Genomic DNA, 17,002 nt, shown 5'->3' on the forward strand with positions numbered 1-17,002 from the left:
GGTCTCAGCCTTTCTTAAAATCAGGAATTTTAGATTTGCCTACATGGGACCTGCAGTCCTGTTCGGTAGGTGGGCATGTGGTTGATAAAGAGCTGGAAACTGCTGTAATGTGAACAGGCACCCTGGCATGATGTAGGGTGAATCTTCAAGGTGGCACCATTGATGATGGGTGAAGGAGCTGTTCAGTTTTCTGCCTTAGAACACCAGGAGACGCAGGAAGCGGATAATGTTGGATAGTATGTTCATAATGTTCATCACGTATCCAGTCCAGCCTCCACCTTGGTATCAGGCCACTTGTTAACTGTTTAATCTGTTTGAAAAGCATTGCCTATCTCTAGCCAAGATGACTGTAACTGGTTTAACTAAACACAAGCAAGCCAGAGCGTTGTCCCCCTATGACAGACTGGCAGTGAGGTGCAGCCAGACCATTTTCTATGGCAGAATGGGCTGGCTAAGCAAGACTACATGAATCTTGTCTTTTAACACTGACTGTAGCCACTTTTGGCCACAGCCCTGATTGTTGCACACCTTCTGGGCTACTGCTCCTTCAGACGGTGGCATTTCTGTCCTCGATGCCTGCCAAGGGGATCTAATTGTTGCAAGGAAAGGTGGAAGCTAGCATGGCGAGCGTGTGGAACCCACAACATCACCCGGGCCAACGGGAACTCGAAAAATAAGAAGCCATTTATTTGGAAGAGCTACTGAATGGAGTTAATGAATTTAACAGCATGTGTGCATGATTCAAACAGCAACCAGGCATCACTAGTGAACATTTACAACAAACAAAACATTTGTGCTGTATTTATCTTAATCACTTTTACTACATCTACCACACACGAGAGGCTTTTGAGGCCTGTTTCATCTTTCACCTGACAGGTGATTTTAGAACTTAAAGTCATTTTAATATGTCATTTGTTTTCATAAAACCAATGAGCTCAACTTTAAGGAGAAGTGCAAATCTGACTGTAGCCAATAGTATTGTAAAATTAAATAAAATCAACAACAAAACAAAAGAGCATGTGATTAATGTCCACCTTTCCACACAAAAGGCCGAGCATGTAGTCAGGAAGGGAGCTAGTTCTTCCCAACAGACGGGGAAGTAAAACATTCACTGGATTCATTAATGGTCTATTTATGGCTGGTGGGTTTAGATGGAGAGACAGCGTAGTAAGATATCCCATCATAAAAATTCATTATCTGTGTACAAATGCAGTAATAATCTATTTTTAAAATTAATCACTTCTTTGCTGATGATGTTGCTACAGGACTGCAAGCCCAGAGGAAATGAGCACCATAATAGCATCAAATGTGCTTCTTCTTAATGGCCCGCATCAAAGCCAACACAACAGCATTGTCTCAAGCATAACAGAAGTATTTGTGCCACTTGGGCAAAAGTGATTTTTACATTAAAATGGAGTTTATTTATAAAGCTCTTTAGTCTTTTGTTTGACAGCTGTTTGCTGTCCACCGCAGATTAAACTAGCACACACATCTGATTACAAAATATGCCAATACAATGCTGCGCTGATGGAGTTCGAAAGCCATCCAATGCACGCTGTAATCAACACTGGGACCACAGTTTTACAGGCAGAAATAAAAGCGATGCATTTAATGTGGCATAACCGCATGGCAATTTGTGATACCAAACTGTAAAGAAACAAAGTCACCTTGAGAGCACAGATTTGAAGCGCGTTCAGTTTGAGGTTTTTTTTTTTACGTGCGGAAAATAAATCCTGTCGATTTGACTTCACAGCATCAATAGAACAGCTGCGGGTTACGTGTCCGTTCTTTGATATCCAACTTTGAAAGAGACTTGTTGACCAAATATTACAGTTCCATCAAATATTGATAGAACTGTACTTGCCTTCAGAATAACACATTTCATTTTAGTGGAAAGGCCCACTCTTGTTTCCAGGGAATAAAGGGGACAAAAAGGGGAATTTGTTCAGAGCTGGTGGAGAGGTGTAGGCTTAAAAGTGATGAAAGTAATGTTGACTTTCTCTCTCTCTTTTTTTTTTTTTTTTAACACTGCTGAGTGTACTGCCAAGCCAGGTCACATCCACGCGAGGGGGAAAAAGCAAGTTGGCTGTTTTTCTGCTTGGTTGGGAGCCGAGAAAAGCTGTGATTTCAACTTTATCACTCACAGTTAGGCAGGTGTGGTTGGACAGAGGAGGAGGTCCACCCACCGAGCTGACCTGTGCATCATTATTGTTAAATCTAAGTAAAAAGAAAAGATGACTGCAGCAGGGTTAGAAGACTCCAGCGACAGATATTATTTAGTTAGCTAGGGAAGCCAGAGTTGGAAAACATGCCAGAAGGTAGGACGCCTAATCGAAGTTATGTGACAGAATTGGCAGATTAACCAGCGTGACAGGTGGCGGAGGGGCAAACATGTTTTTCATGTAATCAGGTGGTGCAGGTGTAGGATCAAGAGTTACCTCAAAGTGACGCTTTCGCCTTCCAACACTGTAATGTTGTCCGGCAGGTGTCCGAATTCTGCTCCGTGCACACAGGACCCTGCCAAGAAAAATGAGAGAAGTGTGCAATGAGCATCCAATAACGACACCAGACGCTCCGCCGGTGTTCATCAATCCCGGGTCAGGTGCTCGGAGATCGACTGCCTCCCCCTAAATCACTCGGGGCAGGGATGTGTCCCGCATCCTGCTCGCTTATTTCTGAAGGGAAAGTAATAAATATACTAAACAAAAGAGTCACAATGTCTGCACTGACCCCCATACTTGAATAATGATTTGGTTTTTTACCCTGCATTCTGGTGGGATGCGCGTTCATTGAACAGCACTGATAATGAGCCGAGGGAAGAGGATTCACGCGGAGCTGCCGGAGCGTGAAATGAAGGGACAGCAACGGTAACAGAAGGGATGCTCATCCTGCCTACCAATACATACTCACGCACACACACACACACACACACACACACACATGTACAGAACAGAGGCGCATGCTTACAAAAGCACAAACATATATTTCAATCTCGCACAAGACACACATCCTGAGAGCTATTAGCTGAAGAGGAAATACAGACTTGGCATCTGTAAGTGTTTGACACACTCAGGTAAGACTAAAAAAAGAGAGAAAAAAAAACAGTCATTTTTGCAAACTTGCTTGGACTGCAAACAAAGATAACTAAAGATCTTATATGCTGGCAGCAATATTGCCTACTGAGGCAGTCCACACCCCAGTAAGACACCTGGCTCTGTCCATCTAAACTCTGCCAAAACACAGCATGACACCAGATACCGCAGCTTGTGTCCCCCCCTCTCTCTTCATCTCTGACAATCTTTTCTTCCCTCTGCCTGCAAGATGACCTCAATATCTCAATAGGCTTTAGCTCCTGTCTAGCCTTGAGGTTTAATAAATGGTGACTTTATGAAACGAAGCCGCTGCAGTCAGGTGCTAAGAAGCACCTCAAGGTTTGTTAAACAGCCTCACAAAGTCAAAGATATGTTAAGCATACCATATGAGAACTTGCTAAGAGATGAGACCCGCGAATGACGGCGACGCACCGCTGAACGGATCGGAAATGTGGGTTTTAATTTAAAGGAGGGTCTTTGTGGAATCATGGTTTGATTACAAAGAATAATGAGCGCGGCTTCCAACTTACGATGCGCATCATGGATCGCTAATCAAAAGGTTTTCCAACTGTGTAGCAGAAAGTCCTGCCAACTACACTAAAGTAAGTAATTTATCATCTCTTAAATAAAGACTAATTATGCCCACTTTCGTTTGCCGTGTTTGTGAATCTCAGCGTGGTTTGGCTGATCTGTGTGCATCTGCTGTGGCGAATAAACTTTATTCAAGCATGTGCATGAATATATTCATGTGTGTACGACTCCGCCGCATGTGTTGCTCGCATAAAAGCAGTTATTGTATCTAGGTGTCTGTAGCTGCCGGGTGCGAACGTGTGCATTTGTTTACTGACATACTGACAGGGAACAAGAAAAGAGGACAAACTAATGACGCCTCAAAAGAAAACTGGCCCTGAAAATCTCCCACTAAAAGCTGTAATCGCATTAATGGGTGCTGCTGCTGCCACTGCTGCTGTGCTATCTAGGCTGGCCAAGGATCCGAGGACCGGCTCCATCTCTCTCTCTCTCTCTCTCTTGGAAAGCCTTGGGGGAGGGGAGTGGCACATTAGCTATTGTGTCCAATGTTCAAAAACTGTCACAAGCCTTCGTTTATCTGTGGGTTTTTTTTTTCTTTTTGCCATGAAGTAATGTTGCATGGCATTGCCGTGCTCATGCGCCCTGTCTTAGGCTCAGACAGTCCTCAGCTCAAGCCCTCAGCTGTTCCCTTTCAAGTGCTCTGTACTCTACACACTAGACTTTATTTAGGTTAATTCAATTCAGTTCCAGGGCTTGGGGCTTGGAGACGGGTGTGACATGCTGTCATAAACGCACTACTCCACATACGCAATTACAGACACGCACATGCGGAGAAAAGACGCTCCCGATCACATAATGTAACTACAGGGACTCGCGCGCACCGCACACATGCGCTCGTTTTGATTGAATGAATGATGTATGCTGAATGCTCCAAACAACATTGCGAAGGTTACAAACCAGCGGGGAGCAATTCCCTTTTCCCTACTCAATTCCCATTTTCACAGCTCGATTGGCACCTCGCATTCTCAAAAACCTGCATCGCCCTGCCTCCGCTCCCACGTGCCACGCGACATGATAACCGGGTCAACACATTCACCCTGCGCTTCCTCTCCTCCGCCGAATCGCAGGACAAAATCCCAGGGATGCAAAGTTTAGGAATACATATGCCAACGCGCCCATCGATTGAACCGAACTGTGGAGACGAAGGAGTTCAGGGTGTGAGCGCAGAGAAAACATTCCCCCGTGGAAAACAACAAATGTGGTTTCTTCTAGATACACATCGGCTGAAATTCCAACAGAGGAACACACACAGAAAAATATTTAGCATTCACTCTGTCTGATTCCTGCACACACTTTCTACTTTGTAGCCCTCTTCGAATGCATTAACGCTACAGGACCAGTGTTTGAGTGACTTGAGACCACCTCTTTTCTGAGACACAGGTGCCTTCAGGGCAGTGCTGGATTTATGCTCCTTTTTTTCCCCCCACCTACTTGCCTGCAAAGCATTGTGTGAGAAGAAGCTGTATTATTACAAGCCTGACAGGTGGACCGCTCAGCTTTGCTATCGAGACAATGTCAAAAACCCAATGACAACACATACAGTGTATAGGAAATAAACGTTTGCTGTTGTGTATTACGACCGCTTTTTTATTATCATCTGATAATGACCACTTTAGCAGCTTGTATGATGCATTTCTTAATCTGACACAGCTGTGCTCATTTTCTGTGCTAAATGAGATCTTGAGCCCAAAATTAAGGAGTGTAGCATTTCGCGTCAAGAGCGTCGCGCGTTACAGCTGACAACACTGGTGTGAAAATTAGCCAATGCAGTTAAATATAATAAATAAATATATATGTTGTTATTGTTTCGTGCGTCCGCGGCATGGAGTGGGAGCGTTGGGTGCAAAACCAAACGCAAACATCATCCGACTGAATGACAGGAGGACGCGTCTCCCGCTCATTATTTATTCCTTTCAGGCAATTAATTCAAACGTTGCCGGCCAAACACACCGGACATGATCAAACAGAACAATAATGAGGCCAGAGTGCAAGCGGCAGCGTGCCGTTGCGTGGCCAAAGCAGAATCCTCAGACGTCACTTTCAATTTCTGAGTTACGTTTGGCTTTATTGATCCCTGTCTCGAGTTCTCCCTTTTCTTCCTTCACTTCCCTCCAGGGCCTCAGCATGCAGGCTGAACTGCACCCAACAGGATTATTCAGGAGTCTTGCCCATTGACACTCCAGAAACGAGGGGTACTTGCCAACGGGGAAGCTTAAACAATTTGCTACCCTGCAGACTCTAAATGTGGAAACATACACAGAAAAAGCTCTTTGTCTTTTACCTACTTAGCACACTAAAACAACACTGTGAGAGGGGGGAGAGAAAAAAACACGGTGAGCTTACATAAAACAAAACTGAGCTGAGTATGAATGATAAATCACCATGTAGAGCAGTGCTGGACGGAGCTGCTGGTGAGCACTGCAGTGGCCTCTGGTGTTGGTGTGGCCACCGGCATATTGAATTTCCCTGCTCGCTGCTGTCTACAGCAGATACAGTCTGGTCTGGCTACTGGTATCTCTTGTCCTTGCTATGACCTGCTTTGCACACAAATGCAACCCCCCCAACCTCCATATCATACATGCACACGAACAGGCACAAACAAAAATTTGAATGCTGCCCAAATTACCCCCTCAAGCCTCTGCCCGCACCCGGCATTGAGCCTGAAGTCAAGATTTGTGAGGGAATAAAATTTTATGGACATGCCTGAAGGATTACACGCAGGAAAACACTGGGCTAGCCGACAATTAATTCACCTATACTACTTTTTTTTTTTTTTTCCATTTCGGCTCTGTTGTTATGCTCCCTTCAAAAGCAGAAACCTGTTTTGCTCATCTGTGGATAACACTTAATCTGTTGGTGCTCCATATGTAGACGTTCACGCAATTCCCTCCACTTGTGGTCCGCCGTTTTTGTCTCTGTGCTCTCCTGCGTGGTGTCTTTTGTCTGTAAAAGCATTGCAAGGCTGCTTGCTCAGTACCCACGAGACATCTATTATGTGATTTGTATTCTCTTGACTTTTACATGCGCCTGTTTGTAATTGCACTTGCTACTGGCAGACACTTATGAGTGGAGCTCTATTGAGCGGTACAACTTTAGCCCGCAAAGTCCTTGAAAGGCTGTCTTTGTACTGTTCATCTATTTCACATTGCACTTGACGATCAAATAAACACAGAGAGGAGGGAAAGCGACTTCTGAAAGCTTGATTGGCGTCAGGACGGATAACGGCGGAGGCTATAATGAAACCCATAACAATAATCCGTTTTAACCGGTGCCGCTGTGGTGTTGAAATTGAAAGACGAAGGAGAGAGGTATCGCACGAGGTGGAAGGGAAAGGTGAAGATAGATAACCAGGGTGAGGTGAGGTCCTGGAAAGGAAAGTCATTGAGAATAAAAAAAAAAACAGCTGTAGTGGAATATGGATTTAGAGAGCAAGTAACTGCAGTGGCAGAAGTAGCTGTAGCAGTAGTATTAAGTGATAATAGCAGCATCGGCAATAAGAGAACGCAATGGAGGAGCATCAATATGACGAGGAGAGAGAAGTACAAGGACACAGCCGGGAAAGCTGGGGCAGAGAGCAAAACAAAGGAAAGACACACCCGCATAATTAACACCGGCATGCTGCAGCCAATTAAATATTTACAGAGGCACTTTCCTTCGACACCTTGATGATGAAGAAAGGCAGCTCAAGGATTATCAGATGCCGGGAGCCGCAGGCAGGAGACAAGGGGTTGGGGATGGAGGATTAAACATTAACCGGCACCGATATCCCTTTCTCTTCCTCGTCTGATCCCATTAACTCTGGACGGCTCAAATCCAACCTCGTGTCCACCTCTCTGAAACCCCCCCTTTTTTTTCTCCTCCTGCCCTCATCCTCCTTTTTTCCTCCTTCGCTCCACTCCTCATTCAGCCCTCCTCTCTCTCCTCCCCTATCAATGAAATCCCCGACTCCCCTCCTGGCTGCTTCCAACCCTCAGCACCACCTGTCAGGGACGGAGCAACAGGAGAGCTGGGGAGAGAGTGATGGGCAAGCAGCGAGAAACCACCTGGATGCCTCGCTCAAACAGCCCAACAAGATGGATATGCAGGTCGCTTGCTTTTCACAATTGCTGCTGAAGCAAAATGGATGTCGGCGGGATTCCACTTGACAGGAAATCTAAGAAATGTCAGAGAAGTCACGGTGAATGAATTGTTTTGAATCTGTCTGGTAATGTCATTTTTCCTCCCCCCCTCTCTCGGACCAAATGTTTATTTTTCTGTCGGAGGAATGTGGTTGAATGACTAAAACGCGCCTTTACGTGACTGAGCTTCATTTTGGCATTAGGCGCTCTGGTGGGCTCATCCTGAGGCATCAAGAGGGAAGGTTGGACATTTAGCCGCTCGTCAGTCAAGGCTGTATATTCGGTTGGTCCTTCAGGGTACTCCGGCTCTTTTTTTTTTGGCTAACACAGCTCGATCTCGCAAGCACGCCAAAACAATCAGCATTTACAGCAAAGCAGGTCATCACCCTTGGGTGCTCTAACTTGGCCTTACCAAGGATATGACATCTGCCCCCTTTTTTTTTTACTGCACACATGCCGCATCCACAATTCTGCCTCTGGTCGCCTCCACTCCCACCCAGCATCTCCCTCCTCCCCGGCTCCCTCCCACCTACTAATCCCTCTTCACACATCAATCAATAGAGCACTGCAGAGTGCACGGAGCCATATAGTACTCAATGCAGCAGTTGTACAACTTCAATGGGCAGCCACAGATCTTTACCATTGAATCAAGCGTGGCTGGGGAGAAAAGCCGAGCGTGCTAAAACCAGGGACGAGCCTCACTCCGCTTTCTTTTACCCCCTATTTTCCTTGGACTGACGCCTAAACCCCTTAGCAGTCTTGAAATCAATATAGTAGTTAAACTGTTACTTCCTTTCCCAGTGAGCACACACACACACACTCTCACACACACACTCTCTCACACACACGCCCGCCCGCCTGCCTTACACAAGGCCCTGTAGACTCCCCTAAATACACCCTGTGCACTGGTAATTTGACAGGTTTGTGGGCAAGTGCTGTCACTGCTTTAAAAGAGAGGCTTAAAATACTGATTCACCCCAAGTAGCTCCGCATCAATCATCCGCTGACAATAACATATTTTATAAGCATCAAAAGGAATATAATAACCTACAGTAAATGCAGCCTTAACAGCAGCATGGTGCCCTCCACTGCACCAAGCAAATCAGTTTACATTTAGTTAATTACACGGCGAAGCGTTCGGTGAAGGTGGGAACACTGGAATGATCTTTTGGAATCTTTTCTTTACAGAAGAATAGTCAGTACATTCAAGGTGCTCCTTGTATTTTCTTTCAATGCCTCCGACCAATTTCTTTGGCCTTACAAACTTGTTGAGTGTATGTTAATGTTTCCTTCCTTTGCTAATAATTTAAAAGCAAAAAAGTTCTGTTCTCTTGCTTTTATACACATTGCTCTGAAACTCTGCAGTATACCTTATAAATAAGATATTTTTCTGTTTTCCAGATCTATGTATGTGGATAAGGTTGTAGGTTTACACACATAAACAACTGTGGTCTTGGTTCACCTTGGCGATAATCACTACCTAACCTTTAAGGACGACTTTGGTGATTTTTCCTCTTTCTTTTTTTTTTTTGTAGGGAAAAAAACACATCATTATAAGAAAAAAAAAGATGGGCACTTTAGTTTATTTATTTAAAAACAACTCCAGCGACTAATAAAAGCAATCACTTTCCAAGTCTACGGAGAGCAGTTCCTGTGAGCGAGCGGCTCAAAAACATAGTTCCTTTAGTAAACAATTGCTGTTTTTTTCCTTCGCCTCGGCTTATATAATGTTAGCTTTAAGAAAATAAGACGCTCTGGACCGGTTTTCCTCTTCAGTTTCTGGGCAATGTTGTGTGGGTTTTTTTTTTTTTTGTCTCCAGTGCTATTGGCATTCAGAACCAGGGCCACTGAGTGTGTTCGGTGCTGAACACTCACCACCAGCCTCTCATAGTTCTGTTAAAGGGGGGAATCAGCATCTTGTTGTCACAATTAAATGAGTAATGTTGGTGCTCAGAGTTGCCCACACGGTTGTAAATGTTCCTGAGGGTTGTACTATGAAGTAACATAGCCACGCTTTGTTTTGTGTGAGCTGTCTTGACAAAACCTAAAACTTTAATTTAGAGATAGTGGATATCACAATTATCAACTTTCTTTACTTCGGGCCTCACGCCTGGAATCAAAGTGGGAGTTTAATGCGTCATCTAATTTTTGCACAAAATAAGCCGCCTACATCAGTCAAGACGAACAGGTTGTTATAAATGAGAGCTATGAAAAAGATAAAACATGTATTAATGACAAAATAAACTGGTTGAAAGCTGTTAATTGTGCGAGTTAATGTATTTTACCACATGTGTGCTGCTAATTTCTAAAGCTGCCCATTAGAAGTCTTAAATTGAAACTTCATACCATTAAATATATTAAGTATATAGGTCTGAAACTATGCCATAATAAAGAACACATGGATCCACAGTGTTCAGTATTGAGCCAAATCAAGGTAATGCTGATTGAATATCTTCTGTGATAAATACCAATAAACTAACTTTCAAACCCATTTTCTATTAGCTCCAATACCTGCAATGTAGAATTCACTTGGAAACAAATCAGGACCAAACATAAAAAAAACCCACATTCCTACATTTTCTGCATCACCAACTGAATGCACGCCGGTTCCCTTGACAACGTGAAGGCTACAGTTTGCGCAACTGTAATTACACGGCTTTGTTAAGTGGCATTATTAACATACCGCTCGACGGGTTTGAATATATGTAAGATATTGCCTCAGCTGAGAATCTATGCGGCTCGGGGAAAACATCGACCAAAGGTTGTGGCTCCCTACATTCCAATAAATCCACAGCTATAAACAGAACCTCCTCTGGAGCAGGTTAGCGGTGCCGCATAAGTTACCAAGGTGAGCTAGCTAGTTTAAGAGAAAAACGTCTTTCAGAACACTGGAAACTCACGGTGCCGCTTAGACCAATCATTTTTGCTTCATCGTACACCTTCATACCAAACCACAATGATCACACTCTGTCTGAGAAATTGCGAATTTGTCAAAATGACCACGTGTAGTGACTACTTCCTTATAGAAACTGCTTTCTGACGGCGGAAGTGATCGCTGTTAGTTATCTGTGGAGCTCTTTCTAAAATATGATGCAGATTTTTTGTCACAAAGAAGTTTATAATCTAGTGCAAAGGGGCGACCCGATGACGTGCATTTGGACAATAATGACGGCACAGAGGGCCGCAAGGTGGAGCAGTTGGCAGCAAGAAGGTCGCCAGTTTGCATATCGGTGAGGGATTTTGCATGTCGTTAGCCTCATAGCATAATTGCCTAAGTCATTTTTTGGTCAAATTGAGATATTTGCCTAACTTTACTCTCCTATCACTTCTGCACCATCCTGTCTTTCTACCTGTGTCATTGGCCAATCACATCTGGTTGAATGTACTGTTTAAAAATCAATAATAAATACCAATGTCATTTCTAAAAATTGTGTTTTTTCTCATTTCCCAAAAACATGAAAATATGACTTAGGCAAGTGTGCTCTGAGGCTAACGATGTTCTCCCCGTGCAGTGTGGGTTCTCTCCGGGTTCTCCAGCTTCCTCCAACAAGGTCCAAAAACATGTTGAGGTGAATTGGTGATTCTAAATTGTCCGCAGGTGTGAATGTTGGTTGTCTGTCTCTAAATGTAGTCCTGTGATAGACTGATGACCTGTCCAGGGTGTCCCCTACCTTCACCCTGAGTCAGCTGGGATAGACTCCAGCCCCCCATGACCCTAGTGAGGAGTAAGGGGTGTATAGATAATGGATGGATGGATGACGGCACAGAGGATGAGCTAAATATTTGCTAGCTTTGCGGGATTTGTCGAAAATAAGAAAAACCACAAAACATCACCAAAGTTCCCCCCTTCAGCCAACACCGAATGTTCGTAGCACACTGGGAACAAGCAGCCTGCATCTACAACCTTCTCCTTTGCACTCCATGGAACAGAGCCCCTAACTCCTACAGCTGCTGGAGGGCTTTGTCACTTAATTGCCGTTTGCTTTTGGCATTTGCTGAAATGACTGATGCACTGTCATTTTTCTTGGGAGGACAATCTCGCAAAGTCACATAATGTGTAATTTTAACACCATGAGCTGCGTTTCACTGTTATGCATTGCATGAAACAAAACTCCAGATATAAAACAAAACCTTCAGGGACACATTTTCGCAGTTTTCAATCATGATTTTCGCTCATTCAGACAACCCGATTTTTTTTGTCACCGATATGTAATTCTATCTGAAGCCTTTTGCCCAATCTGAAACTGTAATGTTCAAATATTTGAATAATAAATGCATCTATTAATAAATCCATGTAGTAAAACTGTGGACATGTTGTTGTGTTCCATATTTTTATTACTTATGGGAGCTCTGTTTATAGGATCCGGTGAGACTGAACAAATATTTCCAGTCATGCGGTTAAGCTCCCAGCACTGTGGTGAGGCTTACCCTATAGTTTACACTTGAGCCTCTAAGAGTCTACAATAAAAACAGCAATTACCGGCTGATAGTGACAGGAGACAAAGAAGTGTAATAGCATGGGAGCAGTTATTTTCAATAGGACCATTGGCTGTAAAGTGGAGTCAAAAGGAATGAGGCATCAAAAAGTCAGTTGAGTGTTTGGGCAGTATGTGTGTGAAATGGATGACCAGGCAGTACGAGCTGCCAATGGTCATTTATGACTCACTTGAAAAGTAGGACTAATGAGAAAAACAGAGTTTGACGAGAGCCTGGGAATTATTGCCATTGTTGTTAATCTGGACATTAACTTACACTGAAAGAGCTGAAATCATGCGGTTTCCATGAAAGACAAAAGATAATGCGCCGAAACTGCATTCAGTGAATTTTGAACAAAGTCTCCCGTCATTGTGGAGCTGAATAAAAGATTTCATTTAGCTTTTGTTTAGATATGTTTTTTTTTTTTTTTTTTGTGCATGCATAAGCCTTTGCAGCGGCGGCACCACCACTGACTTAGCTTATTAATTTTTTCCACCGCCATTCATTTCATTCTGATAATGACACATTTCTGGCAAAATATGCAAAATATGTAATATACTCAAACAGAGCAATAAGACCAGTTAATTGTAATGACTGAATGGAGAGCAATTAGCTGCTGTCTGAAGCCACCATGGTAATGAGCAATCTAAAATAAGTCATTCTCTTTTTTTGAGGCTTTTGCAAACAGCAAAACAACATTTCGGCTACAACAAATCAGCAACATTTTTTTATTTTTTTACATCGACACACTTCAAGCTCATTGAATGCAAAAACAACATCGCTAAAATGGGACGCTTCCAAGTGCACCTGGGTTATATTTATGCACAATGAATTCATGCATGTGTGTGTGTATTTCCTAGGATGAGTGTTGATGTGGGTTTTTTTGAGTTTGCGTAGGCTCACCGTAGCATGCATATGTTTGTTTGTGTGTGTGGGCTACCGTGTTCTGAACCAGTGGGCTGCTTGTTCACGGGTCTCGCTACCTGTACCACAGGGGGTGGTAAAAGAGTGAGGATGAAAAGAGGAGATCCAAGCAGGGGGATTAAAAAAAAAAGAAAAAAAAAAAAAAAGGATGGGAGTGCAGGTTGCAGGGAAAGAAAGGGAAAGTAGTGTAGGGCAGAAGAGGGGGAAGAAGGTGAGGGCCAGAGCCCAGGAGTAAGGTGCTGTCAGGATAATTCACAGCAGCAGTACTTGCTGCGAAGAACAAAACAGAATTACCTGAGGGAACAGAAATCCGCTAACACCTGCTTAGGAGGAAGCTCCTGAGGGACAGAATGGGAGAAGGAGGGAAGCAAAAAAAAAAAGAGGGAGGCATGGTGCAGTGCACTAAGGCGCTGGCAAGTACAGATGAAGTAAGCATCAGCATGTATGTGTGTGTGTGAGAGAGAGAGTGTGAGGGAGAGTGAATGTGTACTTGCAAGCTTGTGTAAATCTGTTTGCTGCGTGCATGCTTTTAAATCTGTGTGTGTGCATGTGGGTGTGTGGATGTTTAAATGTGCATTTTTGTGCATGTGTTTGCACACTTCCGTCTGTTTGTGTGCAGTCAGATTCCGCCTGGCTGTGCCCACAGCCATCCTTACAGCTGTGGATGGGGTTCATTTGCATTCTGAATCGCAGCAGCTCTTGCCATTGTTGTTCCTGCTGCGACTTGTCGCCGCTAGATCCTGCACACATAGCCGCCCGTGCCAGTTGTGCCTGGCTACAGATGTGCAGGAGAGCACGCGGCGGATATTCAAACCCCCCACCACAAGCTCAGGCCGCGGCCTATAAGTTGGAGGGAGGCTGGCTGACGTCATTTTCCGTTTCGAGCCACCTGATTCACAAGGCTGGAGCGTGTTCTCCTTCAACAAATCTCGGAGCCCCCCTCGCTTCCTGTCTGCATCCTTGTCTCACACCAGATGGGAGCCGGATGACTCCCCAGCTAACTTTTGGCACCACTGGCGTGCTGCTGCTGCTGCTGCTGCTCAATTGCAGAAAAGCGCATACTCATTCCCTAGACAGCATGATAATCTTGCTCATGTTGCCTGTTTGCCCTCTTCATCTTGTTGAGCAAAGAGGCCCTCTGAGTTAAGAATATTCCAGACTTCGAAGACAAGCCTGCCCCCCTTTTCACCCTCCAACCTCTCCTTTCAGCCTGGGTGATGGCATGCTTTTGGTATTTCTTTAGAGAGGCCAGTGCATTAGAAAAGAGCAATCGATAGAGAGCCCATTTAATCTTTACGGCTGAGTAAAACTGAGAGGGATCTCGTGTATGACATGCAGACAAAAATACTGAGAATGAAAAACAGAGAGATGAGAGGTAAGAGGTAAAGGTGAATTAATGTGTCATAGTCTGTTTGAGCAGGAAACAAGCATGCAGCCGGTTACTTGGGGCGAAACTAAGCTGTGCGTTTATGTCAGCCCTGGTGGACTGAGCCACTTATAAATCTGCTGGCTCATGTTCCTGATGAAGCTGTTTTACCAAAGCCTGAGGCTATCAAGGAGTATGAGGAAATCAGGAGCATAACTAAAGCTGTGACAGAAGTAATGTGTAATTAAATACAATGCCACTGGCTAATTTGCCTTTCATTTATCTCTACACATCAGGTTTTTTTTGTGTGTGTGCGCTTTCTTATTGTGTTTTCTTGCAGAAAGGGTTGTATAACTCCTTTTGTGGAGGTTATTAATCTTTCAGTGCACTGTTACAAACATAAACAAATTCCTAAGTCACCATAAGTTATTAGAGGGCCGTCTCCTTGGAGCTGTTTGAATTGGATTAATGCTCCTTCATGTGGAGCACTGAAAATGATCCCTGGTTCCTCTCTCCCTTATGTGTGAGCTGCAAAACAATTTTTACTACTGTGCCACGAGCACACACACACACACACACACACACACACACACACACACACACACACACAAGCACGCAAAGAGTGCAGACGTTCGCTTATGCATATGCATGTAGCCGCACGAAAATGTGAAAGCAGGTATTACCTACAGACATTCTCACTCGCTCTGCCACCTTGACAGTTGTAACTGTTGATAACCGCAGCAAAAAAAAAAACGGGAGAATCATTTATTTTTCAAGTGTCTTACAATTTACGGGCTACAACGCGCTGGGGAACAATGGGGCATCAAGACGTAGCCATCTCCCAGAGACATAAATTGAAATATTAATAATAAAACACGCACAGCTGCCAGGATGTATCGCAAATGTCACAGACTGTGTAAAAATTAGTGGGTATCGGAATGACTCTTGTGATAGTGGACGCCTACACCGGTCAGCCACAACAATAAAACCACCTGTCCAGCGGGTCTCTCTCGCGCTGCCGAAACAGCTCCAACCTGTCAAGTCTCCATAAGACCTCTGAAGGTCTCCTGTGGTACCAAGGCATTCGCAGCATGTCCCTAAAGTTCTGCAAGGACTGGACTTGTTTTTCCAGCACATTCCACAGACGCTCTATGGGATTTAGATCTGGGGAATTCTGAGGCCATCTCCGCAGCACATTGAACTCTTTGGTATGCTCCTCAAACCTTTCCTGAGCAATTCATGTACTGCAACAGGGTGCATTATCCCGCTCAAGAGGTCACCCGCAGCAGGGAATACAGCTGCTATGAAGGGATGCAAGAGGTCTGCAGCAATGTTTAGGTACAGGCGGTATGTGTCACAGCAACATCCATATTAATGCCAGGACTCAAGGTTTCACAATAGAACATTGTCAAAAGAATCACACTGCCTCTGCTGGCTTCCCTTCTTCCCATAATGCATCTTGCGTCTATCTCTTCCCTATGGTAAACATCACCCACATACCTGACCGTCCACATGATGTGAAAGAAAAAAAAACCAGGCCACCTTCCACAATTGTTCCATGTCCCAGTTCGGATGCTCACGTGCCCACTGTAGGTACTTTCAGGGTCGGACAGGGGTCAGCGTGGGCGATCTGGAGCGATGCAGCCCTTATATGCAGCAAGCTATGTGTTCTGACACCTTTCTGTCATGTCCAGCATGAAGGTTTTCAGCAATTTGTGGTTCTTCAGCGGGGTCGGAGCACCGGACCTGGGCATCGATGACCCTGTTGCCAGTTCACCAGGTATTTCTGCGAAACGTTTTGTAGGTAGCAACCGCTACGTACTGGGAAAACCCCAGCAGACCTGCTGTTTTTGGAGATGTTCTGACCCGGTTGTCTAGTCATCACAATTTGGCCCTTGTCAAATTTGCTCAGAAACCCTGCGCTTGGCCGTTTTTCCTGCTTCCAACATATCAACTTCAGGAACTGACTGTTCCCTTGCTGCCTAATTTATCCCTCCCCCTGACAGGTGCCATTGTAATAATAAAATCAATGTTATTCACTTCACCTGTCAGTGGTTTTTGTTATGGCTGCATTCTTTGCTACAATGAATGTTTTGCACAAAAAAAAATAAAAGAAATTTTGCAAAGTGGAAATATAAGTTTGCTCCTTTTAAGTTCTGTACTTAGCATAAAACACACCCGGACAGGTTCCTTAATTTACATGTCATTCATTATTACTATTCAGCAAGAGAGCAAGCGAGTGTGTCACGGCGAGATCGCTTTTTAACACGTAATTTCTAACCTTTTTACAAGCTGTCTCATTATCTTTACTCACTCCATGCTGCATCGGCACCGGGTTTCATCTGCAAATGACCCAACAAAACATTAGCCAGATGTTTATTCCCTGCATTTTCCCAGCTGTTTGGAGTAAAGGATGGAAATCAAAGCCCTCAGAT

General features: G+C 44.2%; 1 protein-coding gene across 1 annotated transcript in view; it reads right to left on the bottom strand.

Moving 5' to 3' along the window:
• iglon5 (IgLON family member 5) overlaps positions 1-17,002 on the bottom strand; it is a 102,013-nt gene that overhangs the window by 15,273 nt on the left and 69,738 nt on the right. The window contains exon 2 of the mRNA XM_008297991.1: positions 2,439-2,517. Within this exon, the coding sequence (XP_008296213.1) occupies positions 2,439-2,517 (79 nt within the window). The remainder of the gene's footprint in view (positions 1-2,438; positions 2,518-17,002) is intronic.

Source organism: Stegastes partitus, unplaced genomic scaffold, assembly GCF_000690725.1.
Source record: "Stegastes partitus isolate 25-593 unplaced genomic scaffold, Stegastes_partitus-1.0.2 Scaffold1268, whole genome shotgun sequence".
In the NCBI taxonomy this organism is placed as follows: Eukaryota; Metazoa; Chordata; class Actinopteri; family Pomacentridae; genus Stegastes; species Stegastes partitus.